General features: G+C 37.2%; 2 protein-coding genes across 3 annotated transcripts; both read left to right on the top strand.

The window, feature by feature from the left end:
- The first annotated feature begins 1,582 nt into the window (after positions 1 to 1,582).
- Positions 1,583 to 3,147, top strand: LOC149004288 (uncharacterized). The gene is made up of 2 exons (XM_089168834.1): positions 1,583 to 1,673; positions 2,209 to 3,147. Exon 2 carries the CDS (start codon positions 2,237 to 2,239, stop codon positions 2,789 to 2,791), a length of 555 nt encoding a protein of 184 aa, XP_089024960.1. The 5' UTR covers positions 1,583 to 1,673; positions 2,209 to 2,236; the 3' UTR covers positions 2,792 to 3,147.
- Positions 3,148 to 8,969: 5,822 nt separating this feature from the next.
- On the top strand, positions 8,970 to 20,995 carry LOC149004289 (polyadenylation and cleavage factor homolog 4-like). 2 transcript variants are annotated; one of them, XM_089168080.1, is made up of 8 exons: positions 8,970 to 9,527; positions 11,137 to 11,238; positions 11,354 to 11,617; positions 16,441 to 17,238; positions 17,749 to 18,489; positions 18,634 to 18,813; positions 18,912 to 19,460; positions 19,826 to 20,995. In XM_089168080.1, exons 1-8 carry the CDS (start codon positions 9,153 to 9,155, stop codon positions 19,862 to 19,864), a joined length of 3,048 nt encoding a protein of 1,015 aa, XP_089024206.1. In that variant the 5' UTR covers positions 8,970 to 9,152; the 3' UTR covers positions 19,865 to 20,995. The 2 variants fall into 2 exon arrangements, with proteins under 2 accessions (XP_089024206.1, XP_089024205.1); XM_089168079.1 differs by having other exon boundaries at positions 17,749 to 18,813.
- Positions 20,996 to 23,841: the final 2,846 nt, after the last annotated feature.

Here is a 23,841-nt window from a genome sequence, read left to right on the forward strand (position 1 = left end):
TTTGTAATTTGTGCCTCACCAAACCTGTGAAAATTGAAGTCGTGACACCCATTACCAAAGTATACATAGTCCTTTCAAACATTTCATATTTATATTCATAATCCATCCCTTGAAAGTATCAATTTCAGTAGTTATATCTTTTTAACAAAAAAAAAAAAAACACTTAATTGTACAAATCTAAAAGCCCTTACTTGTTTTCAAATGTCACATTAAACATCCATTCCCAAAATATACATACCCTATCAAACATCTCATATTTATATTCATAATTCATCCCTTAAAAAAGTACCTATTTTCAACAGTTACATCTCTTCAATAGAAAAAACCCAAAAAAGAAATACTTAACTATACAAATTTAAAAGTCGTTACTTGTTTGCAAAAGCCACAATGGACACCCATCCCCCAAAATGTACGTACCTTTTAAAACATCTCAGATTTATATTCATAATCCTTCCCTTGAAAATATTCATTTTCCAACAGTTACATCTCTTCAGCAAAAAACTCAATTAAGAAATATTTAACTGTACAAATCTAAAAGGCCTTACTTGCTTTCAAACGTCACATCTTTTAATTATCTACGAAGAAATATAATATTGCTTCTCAAAAGTTACACTACTACAAATAAATATTATCATTCTAGTAGTGTGACAAAATAAATCCAAAAGAAGAATTTGAACCATTTGATTTACCGTTCATGTCAAGAAATCAAATTTCCTTAAATATCCTTATTTATTACTCTTAAGAGGCATAACATTTCAGAGTACTCCCCCTTCAACTGATACATCTACCCTCCACTATAAAATAATCATGTGAGAGGCAGTGGCTGACGATTGTATCAAGTGTTATGAAGCAAGTTTACCTCTCTTTATTAAATAAATACAATTAACTCGACACATGTATGTTGATCATATATATATATACTTGCATATACCAAACACAAAAAATGTATGTGCTATTCGAATAATCTTAGCATAGAATCTCATAATTGATGTTTCTTACAAAGCATACACAACCACAACAATTGTTGGTACGCTCTTGTTAATCTCCAAAATCTGGTGACTTCTCTACGAAATGTTGTCTTGTTAATTTCTCATGTTATAGATTTATGTTCAACTCATTATTTCCTTCAAGTTTTATGTTGCTTCACCCACCTCCTACTTCCCTTTTGTCAAATGGAGTGATTTATCCACTTATCTACACTAATAATGATTTATTGTGCATCTCATCATTAAACCTGGCTCAATGAAATCACCATAATTTTTTTTTTCTTTTTTGGTACTGGTGCTTTTTTAATACTGGGAATGAAATGTCGTCGGATAAGTGTGAACCCAAGACCTCCCCATGAGAGTCTGGGCTTTTAACCGCTTTACTAACCCACCATTGACATATCACCATAAATTATTTTACAATGACCTCTCAAACGTATCTTAAATTATTTATAGAAAATAAAAATAAAAAAATTCAACCGAATTTTGCTAGCCTAATTAATCTTATAAATGAGGGCAATAGTAATTTTCTCAAAATAAAAACTTCCGAAAAAGCATTCACAGGGTTAAATCGGGAAATACCAGTTAGGGTTTAAAAGCATTGCTTGATCCTCACTTTAATTCTCTTTACCGGCGTCGCACCCCAAGGCGGCGAAGACACAGTGGAGTGAAGGTGGAAGCAGCAGGGTACGTGTATCTGTTAGGGTTTCAATTTGGCTTTTACTGGTTTTGGATTTCTATTGCTTTGATCTTTATCATCGTTTTACGTTGTTATATCTATCTTCCACCTCCCGGTTCTCATCGTAATTGGGTTTCTGAGAAATATTAGGTTTCAATCGGTATAAGAACTTCTATTGTGGAAGGTTCGACCTTGTTAAGATCAGGTTTGGTATAGACTAAATTGGGTATTATATGTTGGAGCTTTGATTATTCTGGTTGAGGAATTTGACAAGGAAAAATCCATGCGAAGAATTTAGATTTTTCCCCCTCAATATATGTTTTCAGATATTGAGATTAACTGTTGGGTTTCAATCATAGTTTAGTGGAAACTCGATTTCATATTTATTCATTTTAACAAATATGGAGATTAGCTATTGTGCAGGGTTATGAGTTCACATGTATTTCTCCTGCTTTATTGTCTTTAATTTGGTGAATTACTGGGTCCTTCAGTTCTAATGAGATACTTGAACTGTTGTCTAATTTTTTGTACATCTCTTGTCAGTGTTTAAGTGATAATCCCTCAATCAACGATGGCCTGCACTCTGGATTTCAGACGCTTAGATGAAGGTCTTGGTGGACAAAAGAACAAGCGTAAGAGAGAAGAGAATGACACTCAAAATGCACATTCTTCAATGGAGGTGGATGGCTTTGAGGCATGCCCGCAGGCCAAAAGGGCTGCCTTGCCCTCCTCAGAGAACCCAGAGAAACCTGTTTTTGGGAAGCCCACCTACGATGGGGTTATTGCTGGAAAAGTATCTGGCCGGAAATGGAAGGAGCCTAGGAAGCACCGAGCTTCTGCTTCAAGGGTCTCTATCAAGGGGGTTCCTTTGGAGCAACGTTCGAAGCAGAAGGAAATAAAAAAAGCGTATCAGGAACGGATGAAAGAGTTGAAAGAGGAGATTAGGTCGAACAAGGTGGAGAAGAGGAAGAAAAAAGAGGAGAGGGAGAAGAAAAAGCAGGAGAACATATTGAAGTCAGGGACTAAGATTCAAAAGATTACTAATCCAAAAACATTGAAGAAGATTGCCAAGTCTAAGCAAAGGAAGCTTCTAAAGGTTGTCCCTGATAATTTGCTCAAGAAGTAAGCTGAATCCTATCGATGATCAGTTTCTTTGTGTCATTGACTCATTGGGATCAACAGGTGTACCTGAAAGTAAAAGCTCTTTGTAGGATGTTATGACAATATACTTAATTTGAGAAGGGATAAAAGTTGTTAGTTTTGAGTTTTCACCAAGGAATGAACATATCCAGAACCAGGTTCAGTTTTGACATAATTTAATATTGTTCTTTGTCGGATGTTTGCTTTTGCTGCTTAATATTGTTCCTTTATTGATGTTCTTTATGTTTAGAGAAATTTGGGTCTGTGGCATCTTATATTGATTTCTGTTTCTTGAATCTTAATCCTTCCCAATTCATTATGTATACTGCTACTATGGGTTGTTTTGCTCCTACTTTCTTGTAGTGCAACTTATTGTTGGATCAAAATGACCTCAAGAATTCCATTAGGAAGTTTGAAGACTGGATTTATACATTCTTTCATTGTGTTTGGAAGTTAAAGGAGCTTTTTTTTTTTGGTTGGGGTGGGGATAGTAAAAAAGAGCTGTTGGAAGCTTGAAATATTGCTCAAAAAAGGTTTGGTTCCCAAGCAAGACTGGAATTGTCTATACAGGAAATGAGGAAATTCTAATTTGCCCTCCAAGATCTATGTCAAAGCTGTAGTAGTTAGTTCACTTTTTATGGTTCTCTCATTCGTCATTCTTTTGGGAGTTTTGATGCATTTAAAGCAACACCGAAGAAGTTGCAAATTAGAATTGTTAGTCATTGAAATTAGAACCTTGCTTGGGTCCTGCGCAACAAATGCGGGACCATCAAGCCATTCACTTTGGGCGGTGGGATCAGAATTTCGGTCGAAATTTTGATTTCGACCGTCAAAATTTTGATTTCGACCGTCAAAATTCAACGGCCGAGATCTAAATCTCGACCGAAATTTCGGATCCTACGGCCGAAATTTCGGCTTGATGATCCTATGCATTTAATGTGCAGGATCCAACCTTTTTCGCTGAAATTTGGGGCCCTAGTCCTCGTGACTGGTTTGATGACCCCTTCCAAAAAAAAAAAAAAATAATAATAATATTTGAAATTTCTAGTATAAATAAATAACATAAACTTGAGTATTTAACTATGAACATATTAGATATAGAGTTCATTTTTTTTCTTCTTCATATTATTATCAATGCTAAAATGTATAAGCATAGAGTTGCACCTCCATCAATATATTAAAGCAGACATTAGTTCCGAAGCCAAGATTGATCACGAAATTCTAGATTAATCCATTGTTGCTCAAAGAAAACAAGTAGCATAAGGAGATGAAACATAACATTTAAACATAGAATAAGAGTGAGGGCAAAATTGTGACATAGCCACACCTCATGACCTATAAAAGTGCAATTTGTTAACAGTTTGCAAAATGGTAGACATATGATTAGGCAAAACTTTATGTGATGGCAGGTGACAAAGAACCTACAAAATAACCATCATAATGTGGTATAAGGATACGTTAGGTGAAACTTATTGAATAGATGACCTAACCCCCCTGCTCCCTGATGAACACATTTATGTGTGAAATCTTAGAGCATAAAACATGTATTTTACACACTTAAGATGGCGCTATCTTGGGTTTTATGTTGTTTTAGCAAATTTTAGGACTTTTCAAGATTTAAGCAAATTTTGGAGTTTTGTATATGAAACATGTAATTTATATATGTTAAGAGGTCTATTCAACTTCTCAAGTGCGAAAATGGGCTTGATCTGGAGCATGATAGGCTAGTGTGTGATACTTTCGCATTACCCTTAAGAGATTAAATTTTAAGTGGCATATCTTCTTGAGATCAACCCGTTAACTACACGATACCGTGCGTTTGCCGTTATTTTTATTTCACAAACAGCCCCCCCCCAAAAAAAAAAAAAAAAAATAAATTATATATATACACACACCTTAAATATAACAAAGAGAACAATTATATGCTCCTCCACAGCTGCTTGGCTCGACCATGATGTTAAAACATTCATGGGGGGGGGGGAGTAAAAAAAGTTGTTTGAAGCTTGAAATATTGCCCGAAAAAGGTCTTGCAAGTAAGGGGATAAAAAAAGGTTTGGTTCCCACAGCAAGACTGAAATTGTCTATACAAGAAATTCTAATTTGCCCTCCAAGATCCATGTCAAAGCTGTAGTGGTTCGTTCACTCCTTCATTCTTTTGAGAGTTTCAATGCATTTCAAGCAACACCAAAGAAGATGCAAATTAGAATTGTTGGTCATTGAAATTAGGGGCCCCAGTCCTCGTAACTGGTTTGATGATGGCCCCCAAAAAATAATTTTTGAAATTGGTATAAATAAATAACAGAAACTTGAGTATATAATTATGAACATATTAGATACCGAGTTTTTCCCCGTTTTCTTCATATTATTATCAATGCTAAAATGTACAAGCATAGAGTTGCACCTCCATCAATATATTAACAAATAAACCTATGTGGTTAAATAAAGCAAACATTAGTAGTAGCCGAAGCCAAGATTGATCACAAAATGCTAGATTAATCCATTGTTGCCCAAAGAAAACAAGCAGCATAAGGAGATGAAACATAAAATTTAAATATAAAATGAGAGTGAGGGTAAAATTGTGACATAGCCACACCTTATGGTCTATAAAAGCGCAATCTGTTAACAGTTTGCAAAATGGCCGACATATGATTAGGCAAATCTTTATGTAATGGCAAGTGACAAAGAACCTACAAAATAACCATCGTAATGTGGTATAAGGATACATTAGGCGAAACTTATTGAACAGATGACCTAACCCCCGCCCCCCCCCAAAAAAAAAAAAAAAAAAAAAAAAAAAGAGAATATATACCTTAAATATACAAGGAGAACAATTGTATGCTCCTCCACAGCTAGTTGGCTCAACCATGATGTTAAAATCATCACGGGGTGGGGGGGGTAGTAAAAAAGAGTTGTTTGAAGCTTGGAGTATTGCTCAAAAAAGGTCCCCCAAGTAAAGGGATAAAAAAAGGTTTGGTTCCCACAACAAGACTGGAATTGTCTATATAGGAATTCTAATTTGCCCTCCAAAGATCCATGTCAAAGATGTAGTGGTTTGTTCACTTTTTATGGTTCTCTCATCCTTCATTCTTTTGGGAGTTTCAATGCATTTCAAGCAGCACCAAAGAAGATGCAAATTAAAATTGTTGGTCACTGAAATTAGGGGCCTTAGTCCTTGTAACTAGTTTGATGATGACCTCCCAAAAAAATAATATTTGAAATTTTTGGTATAAATAAATAACAGAAACTTTATTTTATAACTATGAACATATTAGATATTGAGTTTTCTTCTTCTTCTTCATATTATTATCAATGCTAAAATGTACAAGCATAGAGTTGCAACTCCATCAATATATTAACAAATAAACTTATGTGGTTAAAAAAAAGCAAACATTAGTAGTAGCATAAAAATCTAAAGTCTTTCTCAAGGAATGCTAAATGGAGCTTTGATCTTCCGCTTTGGTTGAACTTAAAATCTAAAGTCTTTCTCAAGGAATCTAAATTGAGAGAGTTTACGGACACTAGGATTTATATCTAATTAAACACATGAAGGAAAATAAGAAACAGAGGGAGGGTTAGTAAATTTTTAATCTTCTCTGCCCCTACCTCGAAGAGTCGAATTTTTTTGAGAAGGATCCAATTGTCTTAGTAGTTTGATTCTTTTTTTAATAATTTTATAGGAAATTGTATTTCTTATTTGTTTCAACTTACAAGAAAATAAAAAAATTATCCATTTTTTAAGAATTGTCACAAGTATGATAGAGTGAAAAGTGACTGAAGGAAGAGAGAAGAAATGGAAGTTGGGAATAGAATAGTAACATAACATGTTAGATGTTTATGTGTTGAAGTTTGTCTTTTTTTTTTTACTTAGGCGAGAATAATATAAATATAATAATCACAAAATTACAATATTAGTAGCGGAAGAACTGTCTACCTTGCACCTCTTCACAGACCAATCTGTGAAGCATGTAAGGCAAACTGTTCGTATCCAACCAAATCTCCATAGGCACTAAAATCAAGCTCGCTAAAGGTCAGCGCACCAATTCGTCTCACGGACTTGGTGAATCGTGCAAAATTGAACCAATGAACCCTATGAAGTTTGTCTGTTTTGGAGTGAACATAAGTCATACAAGATTACGATCACATATATGGATTGAGAATCTTTTTCTTCATATGAGTGGAGGATTTGGACTCACATATTAACCCATATTATCATTCATGGTCTTTGTTAAGAAATAGCAACTAATTGAAGTGGAATAAATCAAGAAACCAAAACAAACACAACACCAACGATTTTCTTGGTTCGGTCACAAGGACTTACATCCAAGGACGAGTAGTGAACTCATCAAGTCATGCAATAATACAATAGCAAGAACATGTTACATCCTTAATCTTCTTGAAATAAGAACTCTATACATGGACCAAGAGAGAAACATCAAGTATAGAAATGGCTACACCTGAAACCAAGACTGAACCAGCCACTCTCTTCATGCGCAGGCCAAGAACACCACCGTAGTGTCTTCAACGCATCAACAATGTCAGCTATTAACCACCATGAGAGAACAATCCAAGAAGAAGAAGAAGAACAGCTAGGGCATAACCAGAACCACCATAACACACTCGCACAGGAGAGAAAAGGAGAACCAGAGGAGAAGGAAATAATGAATCGTATGATGCCCTAACCCCAGACAAAAGCAATATATATAAATGATTGAAAGGACACAAATACCCTCTAAACAAGTAAAATAAGACATCCCTATCCTATTCTAATAGTAAAAGACATAAAAGCCCCTTTACATATACAACAGTCTTGCAAGAGAAAATAACCCATGCCTATTAAAGACTATAAAAGGTTATATTCTCAAATTGGATTTGTGGAGGGGATGTTCCAGGGTGAATATCTCAAGCAATAAATTTAGAAAAAAATATTCAATCTTAGGGAAAGAAAAAAAGAAAAAAAGAAAAAAAAAAAGATCACATCCTCCGGTGTATTCTTATAAATCAAATTAAAATAATTATATGAATAAAAGATTCTATATGACCAATAGAGTTTTTTTTTTTTTTTGGGGTAAGTGATTCTTTTTTTTTTCAAACAATAATAAGTGTGGAGATTATTTCAAGACCCATTAGAGACCACAATTTTAATCCAATAAACATTGTTCTCGGATTTTGCATATGGGAAATTCTAGGAAAGTCGTTGATACCTGAATTTGTCCTCTAGAAAATTCATGTGAGTACATGAACCTTGTTTCAATCATGCACATTAACGTCAAGTAATGCATTTTGGACCATCGGATCGAACTTTGGTTGAGATTTTGATTTCAACCATTCATTCTCAACCGAAATTTTGGATCCAACAGTCCTAAATTTTTCCTGACAGTCATGCACATTAAATACGAGTGACTGAAGTTTTTTGGATGAGTACATAGACTATACATGTACAAAGCCCTTGCCACTAGGAATCTAGGATTGCCTTTTTCTTTTTTGTTTCATCTGAATGAAGGTAGTTAGGCGTATACTTTCTCTTTGCATGTGTGTCTTATTTGTATATTTTTAAGCAAAGTTACGTTACAAAATTGACACGGGGACAAATGAAAGTATACATAAAAGTAGTAGCCTTCTTTTATCTTCCCTTCCCTTCCCTCATTACTTTTTTTTTTTTTGGTAATGTTCCCTCATTACTTGTATCATGTATCTTTGTATTTGTGTTTATTATTAATTGAACGAGAATAGATTAATAAAAATTTAAACGTAATAATGGATTATTTTGGCTCAAAGAAATCTTTAACGTGACCACTATTTCAATGCTCATTAATTTATATTACGTAGAGATCACATGCTTTAGGAATTTAAATAGGTATTAGTCACTTTTATCTTAAAATTTTTTTTTAAATTTAATTTAGTTTTATATTCGATTTTAAATAAATAAGCGGTAGATTCTTCAGCTTAGGAAAAAAAAAAAAAGGGAGAAAAGGAAAGAACGAAAAGCTCATCCAAACGGACCTTCAGCGATTTTCAATTTCTAATATTTAATAATTACCGTGGTTCGGCGGTTAAACCAGAACAAATCATTCGAAATCGAACCAGATTCATTGCGGTTTAATTTCCGACCCGGTTTTAAATAAATTATGAAGAAACGCATCGCAAAGAAAAACCACAGCGTTTGGCAGCCCAGAAAGGGTTGCAGAATCTGTAACAGTTTCAACTTCTCGTCTCTCCGTTTTTCTTTCATTTTCGCTGGTTAATGCTTTCTACGTTGCTTCATAAATGGCTACTAGTGAAGTAACACAGAGTCCACTGTTACTCTTCCATGAAAGAGAGAACTCATAGAACTTGGGATACTCAAGTTAATGGAAGAAGAGAGGTTCGTCACTTCCAGAGAGAACCCTAGAAATCTAGGGTTTTTATCCGAACGTGGTCCTCGAAGTAGCAGCAACATCAGTAATAGCAAGGGCATCCCCAGTGACCTCATCCAAAAGCCTTCGCCCCCTATTCTTGATCGGTTTAGGGCTCTCGTGAAAGAGAGAGAAGAGGAGCTGAGGGTCTCTGATGAGGATGATGTTTTGGAGCTGAGCTCTGATGACATTGTAAGAATTTATCAAGTAGTTTTGTCGGAGCTTATTTTCAATTCAAAGCCTATCATAACCGAGTTGACGATAATCGCCGGAGAGCAGAGGGAGTACGGTAAGGGGATTGCTGATGTAATTTGCTCTCGGATTCTTGAGGTATGTTGGATGTTGAAGCGTTCAAACTTGTTGAGTTCGATTCTGTTTGGGTTCTTACTAGGAATGCAATGTCTGTTTGCAACTTTGCATTGCATTGAAATGTTCATGTTCTAATCTTTAAGTTTTTACTTGCCCATCCGTTAGGGGTTTCAAAATCTTCGTTGATTTCTTTGTCTTACTCTTCGTTCTTCAGGAGAGGGAGAGAGAGAGAGAGAGAGAGAGAGATTATTGTGACTATTCCTTTGGGTTGATCTGGTCTCTTTTACCTATCTCCAGTTTCTTGTGACTATTCTGTTAAGGGGATTTTGGCGAATCTTGTAGTAATGAGAAACTCTGGGCTTGCTGAAATATTATTGTCGTTTTAGTTTTTCCACTTTGAGGCTTCGTGTTATGGTCCCCTGATATCCTAATGGATGAACTTGTGTTTCCACTTGTTCTCAGTGTTCTGCTGTCTTGGTTAGTTGTTTGACCAACATCATTTCCAACCTGGATTAGAGTATGGCATAGTGCGACAATATGTGAGATAACTCGTTTTTCCGTTTAGTGAGATGATGTACTTAGCAGGTAGAGTCTTAAGTCTCAACTCTTAAAATTGTAACTTTAATGCTTGGATTATCTTTTGAAGTTTGAAAGACAAGCATTATTAGTATATGATGTGTATTATTGGCCATTTTTTAGGTTTCATTTCAAAGTTTTGGTTTCCAACTTAGGTCTGAAGTGAGCTCACATTTACACTATTTTTTTCATAACTTTGGGGTCACCTATTTGTCCTTAAGGGTAGAAATATGCTGGCAAGCGAGTTTCAGCCCTAAATGTCTCCTACTATCCCTTGAGTTGGAGCCTCGAGTTGGTGTTCTCAAGCCAAATCACTTTTTTGAGTTGGTGATGGGCCTTGAGATCGAGTTCTTGAACCGTGAGCATAACCTTAAAAGGGTTGAAAAAGATTTCTTGCCTTGAGATTGAGTTCTTGAACCATGAGTATAATCTTAAAAGGGTGGAAAAAGATCCCCTTTTACAAGTCTGCTTGGGTGCTTTTGGAGTGGCTGTTTAGATTTTGACAAAATACTAGAGTGTTTTACTTGTGATCACAAATTATTTTATGGCTTACTTGACTTTTTTTTAAGAGTCAATTTGGCAGTGTTTTTCTTTGTTTTTCCTAGTGGTACTTACCATTTTGTGTTTTACTTTCTTCCATCTCTGAGATTGTCCCAACTTTTCAAAATTTATCTGGCTGTTTGAATGGAGTAAATGACCGGGTCACTGGAATTTTGGAACACAAAGTTGACTATTATTTACAAGCTTGACAGTTTACACTTGAATTTATACTCAACTTTTACAATTTTGCACATTATGCGGGTCCTCTTGTATCCATGGAGCTAATCGGATCGCTTGTGGGCAACACAAGATGTAGTTTGTCTTAAAGTCCTTTGTAGCAACCCCAAATGGAGAATGGTGCAAAAGATTCTATTCACCTTCATTTCTACAAACTCAAACTATTTTTTACATATCGACCTAGCTACTATTATTTGTCATTACTTAACTACCTAAGAACTGGAAGACTTGCTTGCACACATTCTCATTGCTATTATCTTTTCCCCCCCTGGTGCAGGTGCCTGTTGAGCAAAAGCTGCCTTCTTTATATCTTCTTGATAGTATCGTGAAGAATATTGGTCGTGAATATGCAAGGTACTTTGCTTCCCATCTTCCGGAGGTGAGTGGTATATGATCTACTATGCTTGCATGCTTTCTTCAATTGCACTGTGATCCTGTATGGCTGTATTGTATTCATGTCTGTTTGTTATCCCATCCATTTTTTTGTTCTCAAGGTATTTTGTGAAGCATATAGGCAAGCTCATCCTAACATGCATCCAGCCATGCGGCATCTCTTTGGCACCTGGTCAGCGGTATTCCCACCTTCTGTTCTTCGCAAAATTGAGGCAGATCTGAAATTGTCACCTTCTACAAACCACCCGCCATCTGGTTTGACTGTTTCAAAATCATCTGAGTCTCAATCTCCTAGACCAACTCATGGAATACATGTGAATCCAAAGTATTTGGAGGCGAGACGTCAACTTGAACATTCAGCCATGGTAAATTACAGACTAATGATCTTTTTCTCACTCACTGTGCCTCTACCTTGCTCTACGTCTTAATCAATTCTGTGTTTATATACCTGGCACAATAATCTACATGCATGATGCACGTATTTATGTCTTTATGCTTTAGTTTGCAAAAAGATATGTACCTATTTGTGCGCCTTTGTTATCTCCTGTAACGACACAATATAATACGGCCCTCAAACTTTAGTTTCCCAAACCTGAATCTAGGTTAACTAGGCTGTTGGCAGCCATGGTTTAACAGTGTATGAATAAGGAACTTGGAGCTGTCTAATTAGTTGTCTGTCTCAGGAGAGACGGATATAGACATGTAACGTGAAGATGTTTAAAAAGGTTAAATTAGGAAACTGTCTCATAAATTAACCATGGTACCAACATTCTAAATATAAATATGACAGCATAAATCTGAAAGACCAATGTATAATTGGATATGTTATTCTAGAATGGGGAATATAAGATAGCATCAGCGGATGTGACCAATCTAGAGCTAACAGTTGTCAACTCTGTGATGGCTAAAGATTATAGACAGCACAGAACCAGAGTAATGAACTATAAGGTCAAAAACAGATTTGATGTTTTGCACTGTTAACAGAATATAGAAGTTGATCGATGGACTTGTTCCAGATAACCTGATGGCTGAGAGATTTCTTCAATGCATGTGGCAGGGAAAACAGATGCAAATACAAAAAAGAAACATGTTGTTGAAGAGAAAGAAGGGAAGAAAAAGAAGATTACTGATTCCAAGGGGAGGGTTTCAGATCGGTGGAGGAGAGGGGAGTGTGGAATCTATCTGCCAGGGAGAAATGGAGAAAGAGGAGAGATTTGAAAGCGTAGAGAAGCGGATCCTGTCTTTTTCCAACAAATGAATAATCTTGTTCATTCCAATTGACCAGAAGGATACATGCATATAAAACTATTGAAGCTACCCAATCCACCCCCCCCCCCCAAAAAAAAAAAAAAAAGAAAAAAAGAAAAAAGAAAAAAGAAAAAAAAAAAGAATGAAGAAATAAAAGAGAAAAGAAGTAGAATTCTAAGACAAATGAGCTTTACTAGACCTGTCATGACTTGACATTGTGCTTCCTGAATAAACTAACCTATGCTTTTGGTTAAGTGTTATATTTATTGTACAAGAATAGAAGTACAAATATTCCCTAAACTAAAATATCATTTTTTAGTGTGAGCCCAAAAGCTTAGAGTATTGGATTTTGGTTTCCAAAAGCCTATCATGCTTATCCAACCATTCTAAAGCTACTGCATCATTCTCTCTTTCTCTAGTGTCTCCTGGCTCATTAACAGAAAGAGTGCTGTGAGATCATAAGTAGGATGTGGGTCCCACAGGCAGAGTGATGTGAACCAAATTCTAGAGTTTAGTTGTTGGATTATTTCCCTAGAATCAAGCTAACTCCAGGATCCTCTCTCTTGAGAACCAGCAGTCTATTTAGGCTGTAATTACCCTCAGTGGATGAGTTTTGGTTGGGTTTAGGGCTGGTATGGGATAGGTTAGGGTCCAGTAGGATTCAGCCAGGCTTAGGGCTGAAGCATTTTAGGTTTTAAAGCTTGGAACTTTGCTCCTAACTGGGATTTCAGAGCTGGAATTTATGCTTTACGGTCTGAATTCTAGGGTTTGTAAAGTTTTGAAGGTTTCTAAGGTTAAATTGGAGGCAATCTAGGGTTGGGCTAGGCTTGGGTTTATACTACTGTATTTATTTATTTTTCCAGATTTAATTCAAGGGTTAGGGTTTCTAAATTAGGTTCCTACTTGGAATGGGACTGTTGGGGTGGCAGCTAGGACTAGGGTCGAAGGGGAAGGTAGATGGGTGTAGGAGAAGCTAATCCTAAAAGGTGTGAAGTTTGGTTGAGGGGTTTGGGAGTTATAGGAGTTTTAGTAAAACTAGGGTTTAGGGTTTCTATAGGTTGAAGATGAATTGCAGGAAATTTTCATACCTAATGGATGATGGCCTTTCCATGAAACTAATAGTAGGAATAAGGGGAAGGGAAGGATGCGATCCTTTTGGTAGGGTAGGGGTGGATTGGGGTTAGGGATCTAGGAATTTAGAAGGGGCATGGTAGGGGAAATGAGGAAGCAGCTAGGGTATTCTTCACTTATTTGGAGATGGGAAGGAGCTGCTGGAACTTGAAGAAAGCTGCTGGAATCACTCTTTATGGCTGCTGCAGGCCTCTCCAAGGAGCCAACAACTTCTATTGCCTCCAAACTTCCAATCAATTTTATTTATTTAAATCAACATGTCAATTACAAAGAGTGGAGGCTTTATTTATAGTCCCTAAAAGAAAACACACTAGGACTCAACTTAGGAACCCAGCTTGGATTCTAATTTGCAATCTAATACTAGGTACGACTCTTACTTGACTGAAGACCCTAATTCCGACAAGGATTCTGTCTTATCTCACTCTAGAAGGATCCAATTTGGATTCTAAGAGTAGATATGGAATCCTAACAAAACGTACCAAAACTAGGGTATTCCTACACAACCTAGTAATCATACCCTAGCAAGGCCTCTTTACAAAATAATGACTCAAATGGAAAAAAGAAAAAGAAAAAAAGATCTAAGATCGTACTAACATGCTGGACACAATGATGCCCTTCCTTGGACTCCACATATTTATCCAAAAATGACCAAAGTACCTCTGGTATGATTAGGGGACATCGGGTTTGAGAAAGTGACTTTAGGCCCTATTTTGCCCTTTGAAATGATAAAATCACAGAGAGTAGAAAAATTAAGTCAGAGATAATTCAACTGTGCCCTTATTTATATTTCCATTGCAGTAGGAGGGGGAGATTCAAATTGAGGAGCTTCACCATTTCTTCCCCCCCACTAAGGCAAGCAATGTAAAACTCAGTATTCATTATTAAAATTGAATGGATTGGGACATAAAGTGAGAAGAAAATTGATATCACCATTAAACAGTGCAAGTGTAATAGAGATCACGAAAAGGAAAATTAGGGACCTCGTCTCCCAGTACCTTCTAAGTTCTAACAGAATAAAGCATAACTCTTCTGATTTGGAGGGGTGTTGTTGGAATGCTGTTGACCCTCATACTTTCAAGAGTTCTTGTGCATGTGCATTTGCTTCATTTCACTAGTTTATTCCTGTGACTGGCCAAGTATTCCTGCATGTGTGCTGAGCTACCATTTCTCATGCTATTTTCCATCGCAGTAGAGAAGAAGAATAGTTCAGATGTAGGCTCATTGCTTTTCCTGTAAAGGAAACAATGCAAAGCTCATATTTTCTTTTCTGCACATCAGTACAAATCTTCAACAGGTTATCTGTGTGGAGCACCATCCTCCTATAAAAATAAGTTTTTTGATGTGTCAAAATTGATGTCATCATCATGAAGTTTTTATTTGGTGGGAGGGAGATTATTGTGGTACATTTATGGGCATTGGTTGAAGCAACAACCTTAAGTTTAACCACATGATAATTCATTTTCAGCTTCTCTTTCTTATCTAGGTAGGTTTCTCTTGGATTCTTGAATTTGTCAGCAAGGGCAATATTTGTGACTAAACCCATAACAGGGCTTGTGTATTGAAAAATTTATTTCCTTTCAAACTCTAAACAAGGGATGAGGACATAAATTGTATAACCTTGATTGCTACTTCTTGAATTCGAGTAGTCATTATAATTGCCTTTCATTGAAAAAGAAAAAAGTTGGCACAATGAAGCCCAAGTTTGTCACTAATTCTTTGTCCTTATCTAAGTATTGTTTCTTTTGTTGTCATACAAATATAAAATTATGCTTGCACACCTACCAATTTTAATGCTATATACAGTTTGCGGAATGGCATGCAGAATGTAATATATTTTTTCTGTGTCATTATGTTGGATCATATTTCCTTTCAGACCATTGGATGAGATTAATTGAGGTGGTTTGATGGCTGTGACTGTTACATGCTTGATCCCAGCAATCGTTTTGAAGCTCTGATATGATTTTAAAAATTCTGAGATCCATCAGCAGTTTTAAGTATCAAAATGTTGATTATTCTTAGCTACATCTTTGACAGATATGTTGTACTATGTTGGATGTTTTAAACTCAGTTTATTCTGTGGTCAGTGCTTTAAATTGATACACAGACAGATTCATTTTCTGGTTTCAGACTTGAGTGTCCTTGTGATGGAACTATCATTAGTTACCATATATAGTTTACTGAGATCTATCGTTTACGGACCTAAGTTTCCAGTTCATTTAATTTATTGAGTTGAAGTTTCTATGGATAATTGAACAGCAGGTTTTTTTTAGTAGTTAAGTATGCTGAAGTGGTCCTTAACAATGTCTTAGAAGGCTATTTGGGAAGTGACATGTGGTTCACATTTTCAAAAGCACTTGGTTGTAATGATCTGTGCTTGCAGATGCATGAAACAGTTGCTATCATAAGTTCATAATGCAGTATATATAACAGCCGTTGAGGAGCAAGGCTAGAGAGAAGTGTCTCAACTAGCTTAACAGGATGGAGAGGGGCTTCTCTAAAATTTTCTCTGCAATTTCAAGCCTTTTGCTTACTAGTCACCATTTTTCTGTGTGATTATGTAATAAAAAGTTTAACCTTCATACTAGTCAACCCTATGCATGGCTCTCGTAATACACATGGCTTGAAAGCTTCACTCTTTCTTTTCTTTTGGGTCATGCGTTTTTTTGGTTTGCTCTTTCAGAGGATATCTTATACTGCTTTAAGAAGTCCTCAGCAAATGAACATATTTTGTTTGCCTCATCTCACATTTAATTCTGTGATTATCATAATCTACTAATAGAAGAATTGATATGTTTGGTAATCCTTCCAGGATATTCAACATTCAAGAGGGGGTCCATCAAGTCTGCAGATATATGGGCAGAAGCCTGCCATCAGGTATGATGGATATGATATTGATCATTCAGATGTCCTGGAAGACCGGAAATCTGGGTCACCTGGGGCTACTGTTCATACATCATCTGTTGGTGGAATAGACAGGCTATACCCTTCAAAAACTAGACTTACAAGTCTCTCTTCTCCGTCAAGAATCGGACCTCCTAGATCTTCATCACCACCAGCTGATGGGTTCATAACTGATACTTCTCCAGGAAGGGCTGTTGCAAGGGGTTCTCCATCAAAAGATCCCAGGCTTGGTAGAGTGATAGATAGGGATGGGGGGAGGACTGAATGGAGGAAACGCCGGTCCAATGACAATTATCAGCAAGTGCAAAGTTCAAATGCATGCCTCAGTAATAAATCTGATCAGCAAAACTCAAGAGCTCTGATAGATGCATATGGAAATTACAGAGGAAATAACATGCTGAGTGAGAAGCCTCTGAAGGGTGGCCGGAATGATGTAAATGACATAAGTATCAAAACAGATAAAACATGGCAGGATACTGAAGAAGAAGAGTATGTTTGGGAAGACATGAGCCCAACATTAGCTGACCGTAGTAGGAGTAATGATCTGTTGCTACATAATCCTCCTCCAGATATCTTCAACGGAAGAGCTGGTCTAGGAAGACCAGCTGCTGCAAGCTTGGAACCTGATTTCAGAAAGGGTAATCGGCCGAGCCAGGTTCACCTAGCAAAGAATGACTTTACTGAAGATGGAGTTTCTGTCCTTGGTGTATGGCTCTTGAACTTGATTCGTAGTCTATGCATCTTCCATCAGATCGTGGTGTTGCATGCTTTAAAAATCTGTAATGACTACGATATTTGTGGAGATGTTCTCTATTTTGTATTGTTAATTTGCAAGTTGATGATCACCTACACACGCCCCCAACCCCCCCCCCCCTCTTTTATCATTTTTTATAATTGAAACTTTCCGACTATTTACACTTGTTTGCATTTTAAATTCTTCTTGCATTATAAAATGTTTCTTATCACTTTGAAGGTTCCCCTATTTCAGAATCATTTCATATTCTTTTGGAAGATGTGTGGGTGGGAACATTTTTATTTTTTTTTTGAATTTATACTATGATCATGGTTACGGTTATTACTATTGCTATTATAATCATTGTGATATCTTGTCATATTCGTGATTAGTTTATCATCTTGATTGTTTATTATTATTTTTTGCACTTTCTTCTTTTTCTTTGTTTGACACTGGCTTAAAGTCTGAATATCTTTATTGCAGTTTGGACATGGATCCATGGCTAGTAAGGAATCTCTGAGTGGTCCAGCGATGCAAAATGAATACACTCGAATGCCAGTGTCTCACTATCTTCCAGAGCCTTGGAGTTTACCTCATCACCTCTCTCAGTCCTCCCAACAAAACCAGGACCTCAATACAAGAGCAAGAATTGGTCAGATGTCATACCCAACAGGTGGAATGGCTATATCAGCTGGTCAGAAACCTGCTTTTCAGATTGAAAACTTTCCAGATACTGATGGACAATTTGGAAGATTCTCTAATGTAATATCAAGAATGGGTTCTTCGAGCCCAGATTCTTTGAACGTGGAACTTGTGTCACCGACGATGCCAATGGCATCACTTGAAAATCATCTGGGACAAAGGCCTCATTTGCCTCCCTTGGCACAACTTCCTCGGCCTCCAGTTAATGTGCGTAGATCTCACCCAGTTACTTTGCCCCCTTTTCTTCCACAACAGAAGCAAATTAGGAGTCCGTTTGGTGTAATGGATGTTAACAAGCCAATCCTGAATCAAAGTCCAGATAAATCTATATTTCCAGGGCAGCAGGTGGATGCTTTTGAAAGCAAATCAAATAGTTCAAGCAACCTGGCGCAATTGCCTAATCAGCAGGTTGGATTGGTTACATTGAATCAGAGATACCAGGGACAAGCTTCACTCCAACGGCCCCAATTAATTCAGCCTCAGGATGATGGGGAAAATCTTGGTCTCTCCACTGTTCCTCAGGTCTCATCTCATTTATTGAATCAAGGACACATTTCACAAGCACATGGCCCTATTACGAGTTTAATTTTGTCCAATCCAATAGCTGGAGTTCCTACCTCCTCTATAACTATACCTAATATATATGATAGCTCCTTCCATTTGCAGGGTGGAGCCTTGCCTCCTTTACCTCCTAGGCATCGTCCTACCTTATCACAAATGGGACCCATGCCTCCAAATTTTGGCCCTATTAGAATGCAAGCGCCTGCTGGAAGTCCATTTTCTGGTCTCATTAGTTCTCTCATGGCTCAGGGTTTGATTACATTGACAACCCCGACTTCGACAGAGGTACCTTCCTTAACATAATATTCCACATAATTATTTTTTGAGTTCCATTCTTAACATGCAATTTAACATTGTAACACACAAGCAACCCATTCTTTCAGGATTCTGCTATTGTTGATTTCAATCCAGATCTTCTCAAGGTTCGGCATGAATCTGCAATAAAGGCTTTATATGCTGACCTTCCAAGACAGTGCACAAGTTGTGGAGTACGATTCAAATGCCAAGAGCAACACAGTAGTCACATGGATTGGCATGTGACCAAGAATCGGACATCTAAAAACCGAAAGCAGAAGCCCTCTCGCAAGTGGTTTGTGAGTACTAGTATGTGGCTTAGTGGTGCAGAGGCAGTGGGAACTGATGCAGTTCCTGGGTTTTTGCCTACTGAAGCTGTTGTGGAGAAAAGGGATGATGAAGAATTGGCTGTCCCTGCTGATGAGAATCAGAATGTGTGCGCATTGTGTGGGGAGTCTTTTGATGATTTTTATAGTGATGAGACCGATGAGTGGATGTATAAAGGGGCTGTCTATTTAAATGCTCCTGATGGATCAACAGTAGGCATGGATAGATCTCAGCTGGGACCAATTGTTCATGCGAAGTGCCGATCAGAGTCTACTGAAGCTTCCCCTGAAGATTTTGTATTAGATGAAGGGGTAAAATACTCTCTCCCTCTCTCTCTCTCACACACAATTTTTTTATTTTTAACCTTTCTCATGTGTAGTCCATTAATTGGGATTTGAGAAAATAATTAATCTTGCCACTAAAGCATTCATAGAATTGAACTCCCTTTGGCTTTTCGGAGGGTCTTGGGCTTTCCAAACAGGAAGGTTCCCTTCACCTAATGAGTGCATCTTTCTGTGTAAAATTGTGGTGCAAGTCCTTGATGCCCTATGCCCCTTAGCTGCATGACTGTACAACTGTATTACCATGTTTTGTATTACATTCATTTCTCATAAATCTATCGTGTTGTTTAAGCTAGAGCTCATTTAAAATAATTGTTTCTCTTATGTATCTACAGGATAAAGAGGATAACCAAAGAAAAAAGATGCGGAGTTAGAATACCGGCTTTCATATCATCTGTAAATTATCTGAGTTTTCCTATGTCATGGTATGGTATGCTTTACTAGTTTTCGTGTTTGCTATTGAGCCCTGCTTGCCATGGCATCATACCGAAAAATCATGTATATGTAATGTTTGACGTTGTACCATTCACAATCTCTTGCAGCAAAAGCTTACAGAAGTTCTCTCCCAAATATCTGCATGTCTTGTTTTAATCGTTGCAGTCAATGGAGGGCTCTATTGATCTCCTGTGCCTTAACATGAAACATCCAAATTAGAGGCATTTGTTAGCGACCTCATAAGAAAATCACATTTGAAATCTTCTGCTTGTCTTGTTTCAGTTTTTGCAGGAGAATTGTGCAGGGCGTCGGTTAGCATAAGCGTGTAGTTCAAATCTTATATTGTTTCACATTGGTTGATGGCTCATTGAGTACAGCATCAAAGATTGGATTGCTATTATTAAAAGCTGTCAATACCTCTGAACATTTTTTCGTGGTTTTTGTTTTCTGGATCTGTTGATGAGATTTGGATGTATATGCCCCTCATGGTGATATATTAATATCTCAAAATGCGATCAGGGGTAATTTCTTCAGTGAATGATATCCTTCTATCTTAATTGTGCAATTGCTCTTCTAGAATGGAATATATTTTTGGGTAGGATTTAAAGAGACAAGCCTGGAAGTTTGAACTGGTATTTTTCGTGAAACACCCTGAGAATTATTGCAGGTCTTCCTCTCTTGCCAAGTCTTACCTCGTTAACTTATTTGTCTATTGTGTCGTTTCCTTGTCAACGCGATACACAAGGGAGATGCTTTGTTACGAGTTTCACTTTTTTTAGGTCAAATAAATCGAGCTTTGAGGATATCTAGGACATGAGGGGTGGTCAAATTCAAGGATAGCCTCACATCTGAACTAATAACCTCACAACTAAACTAATTTCACGACCTGTCCTCTTCGCTGGTAATTCTCTCCTTCTCTGGTCTTGAGGAAAAAAGAATTTTCAATTGAAATCGGTGAATTATGAGAAGAAAAAAGAATAAGAAAGGTAACACTGTTCGTATTTGTGGGGTTCATCTCGCCCTCACTACCACTTTTTCTACAACAGAGATTCCCTTATACAATCGCCCTCGCTAGCACTTTCTCTACAATAGATATTCTCTTATATACTTTCTCTACCATTAAATGTACATTATTCAACACTGTCCGTATATGCTAGTTTTGCCCGAACCAGTAACCCTGCATTTAAAACATGCCAAAAGAACACTTTAAAATTGGGGTGTATAGATAGCTTCACATTTGGTTTCCACCACTTTAAAACATGCCTTCTGATTGTGCGGTCATCATTCACGAGCCAAAAAGTCTCCATTTGGAGAAATTGATGTGGATCAAGAATCTTCTTGGTCCAAGAGAGGTATTGGGAATGTTATCACCGGGTTTAATGTTGACCGTATGTCCCTATGATGATTTTGTAGTTCTTCTGCCACTTTTGCCACAGTTTCCAGCATTTCGAGGCCATGTTGTGAAGTTGTGCTCTGTTGTTATGCTTTGTTGTTGGTGAAATTCCCAAGGATCAAACCAAAAGGATGTTCTTCGTCCGTTCCCGACTACTCTTCTCACCATGGTTCTTAATAGTGGGATGATGCTTGTGATGCTACTCCATACCCATGATCCATTTTTTCTTTGTTACCTTCGGATCAAAGAAACTTTGATCCTTAAAGTATTTGGCTTTGAACACTTGTACCCATACCACATCTGGATTTGAGAGTATTCGCCATCCTCGTTTGAGTAGCAAGGTTGCATTGTAGTCCTCCATTTTTTTGAAACCCATTCCTCCTATGGATTTTGGTTGACATAACTTTCCCCAAGCTATCAGATTCAATTGCTTGCTCTTATGGGGTTGTCCATTCTAAAATCTTTGACATATGGCATCTATTTTCTTGCATGTAGTTTTTGGGAATCTTAGAAATTGCATCTGGTAGAGTGCCATCGATTGAATCGATGCTTGCATTAGCACTCACTCCCCGCAAATGACAGATTAGTCGCCTTCTACATTGTCATTTTCTTTGCCATTCGGTCCACCACCATTTGCAACGTTCTTGCTTTTGCCTTCCCCTGCATCATATTTGATCCTAGAAACATTGTTCCCCCTTTGATTTCAGACACCTTCAATAATGAAAGTATTGGCTTCCTTTCTTCCTTCGGAACGTTCCGACTAAAATACACTACACCAAGACTTCTTCTATCTCTGCTTTGCAAAATAAGAAAGTGTCATCTGCAAAAAACAAGTGTGATATCTCCGGGGCTCCTCTCTCGACCTTAATTCCACTTATCAATTTTAGGAATTTATATTCATCCAGGAGACGAGATAAGAACTCCATTATGAATAAAAAAAGGTATGGGCTAAGGGGACAACCTTGTCTCAGACACCTTGATCCTGAGAACCAAGAGTAAGGAGATCCTTTCTTGTGTCAAGTTGTGTGTGGTTTTTGATGTTTCTTGTGTTTTGAGTTTTAGATCATTAATCCAATTTGAGATGTTATTTAAAACTCTTATGGGGTTGGGGGCTTGCTTAAAACTCTTATGGGGTTGGGGGCTTGCTTATTAAAAGATTTTATTATTTCTTTCTTTTCAAACAAAATAACATGTGAGTATAAAGACAGACACCAGCCGTTGTTTAGATGGTTTGTCAAGACCAAGATTTGTTACGAAATAATGGCATAGGCCACTGATAGATATATGTGTAAGTCCTTCCGTACGGAGTCCTAGGGGGGCCCACCGCCCATATTCTCTTCGTCCATTCACAAGAGAGAAAGGTATGCCAAAGGGACTCCACACAATTGCCACAAAGCTTGCATATTGATGACACAGATGTCCATTGAGCAAGCACTGCCTTGACCGATAATCTTGCATATATAAGACGCTAAAAGAAAATCTTAAATTTTGGGTGAAAGGGTAGTTTCCAAAAATACTTCCACCATATGGTGGGAGTATAAGTTTGAGATGTTGTTCTTATTTGTAATAAAGTTTTCCCTACCAATTTGACTGAGAATTCTCTATTGTTCGAAATAAGAGACATCCAAGAGTCATTTTTCATTAGAGAGATCAATATTGAAAATATGAGAATGTTGTGGGGTTGGGAGATGGTTTTGAAGATAAGGTAACTCCTTGTGAGGATTGAGTGTTGAGGTTGTCACTTGTGCCATTGTTGCATTTCTTGCCCACAGGTCAAAGTTGGGCGTTGTGTGTATTCAATCTTCTGGATTTTTTATCCATGGATCAAACCAAAATGATGAATTCATGCCATTACCTAATTTTCTTCAGACCATTTTTTCAAGTGTTGGTATGATGTAGCGAATGCTGTTTCATTTCTTGCTTAACTATACATCAAAGGTAGCATAGACTACTTGAGTACAACTTCAAAAGACCTGGACGACAAACCATTCAAATGTAGAGTATTTATAGGGAAGTTTTAGATGAGATTACAATTATACGGATATTAGATAGTTCCTCAGATAAAAGACATGTGGAGAAGAACTAAGTAATATGGCCAAGCAACCTTGGGTGGTGTAGGCAACATGCCAACAATTTCTACAGAGTTGTGTTATATAATCCCTACCATATTTGATTCAATTGTATCAGTTGGGTAGTTGATTCCGGTAGTCCTGCTCTAATCCCTTCCAAATTTTCTTGTATTACCCCAAAGAAAGAAAAAAAGGGGGGGGGGGATAGAATATTTCATCACTTTTAGTATGGCTTGATTCATCAAACAACTTTCTAGGCTAACCGTTGTTGCTTACACACATAGTGCAATTTTTTGGCGAAGTTCACCATTTTGCTATCTATCGAAACAGGAGACACGGCGAATTTTGCTGAAATATCGGGCGAAATTCGCCTTCTAAGTTGTTAGTTCTATTAGTTTCAAATTCGTAAGGGCTGAATTACAACTAGGGATATGCAAAAAAATCCAATGGTGGA

This window comes from Hakea prostrata, chromosome 9, assembly GCF_041222555.1.
Source record: "Hakea prostrata isolate BN-2017 chromosome 9, UWA_Hpros_2, whole genome shotgun sequence".
Taxonomy (NCBI): Eukaryota; Viridiplantae; Streptophyta; class Magnoliopsida; order Proteales; family Proteaceae; genus Hakea; species Hakea prostrata.

What these genes read in the sequence shown, in the direction of transcription:
- LOC149004288 (XM_089168834.1), top strand. Translation starts at nt 2,237, where the DNA reads ATGGCCTGCACTCTGGATTTCAGACGCTTAGATGAAGGTCTTGGTGGA.
- LOC149004289 (XM_089168079.1), top strand. Translation starts at nt 9,153, where the DNA reads ATGGAAGAAGAGAGGTTCGTCACTTCCAGAGAGAACCCTAGAAATCTA. An exon ending in ATGGAGTTTCTGTCCTTGGT is followed by an intron (nt 17,239 to 17,748) that starts GTATGGCTCTTG and finishes TCTTTATTGCAG; the next exon opens with TTTGGACATGGATCCATGGC. An exon ending in ATTTTGTATTAGATGAAGGG is followed by an intron (nt 19,461 to 19,825) that starts GTAAAATACTCT and finishes ATGTATCTACAG; the next exon opens with GATAAAGAGGATAACCAAAG.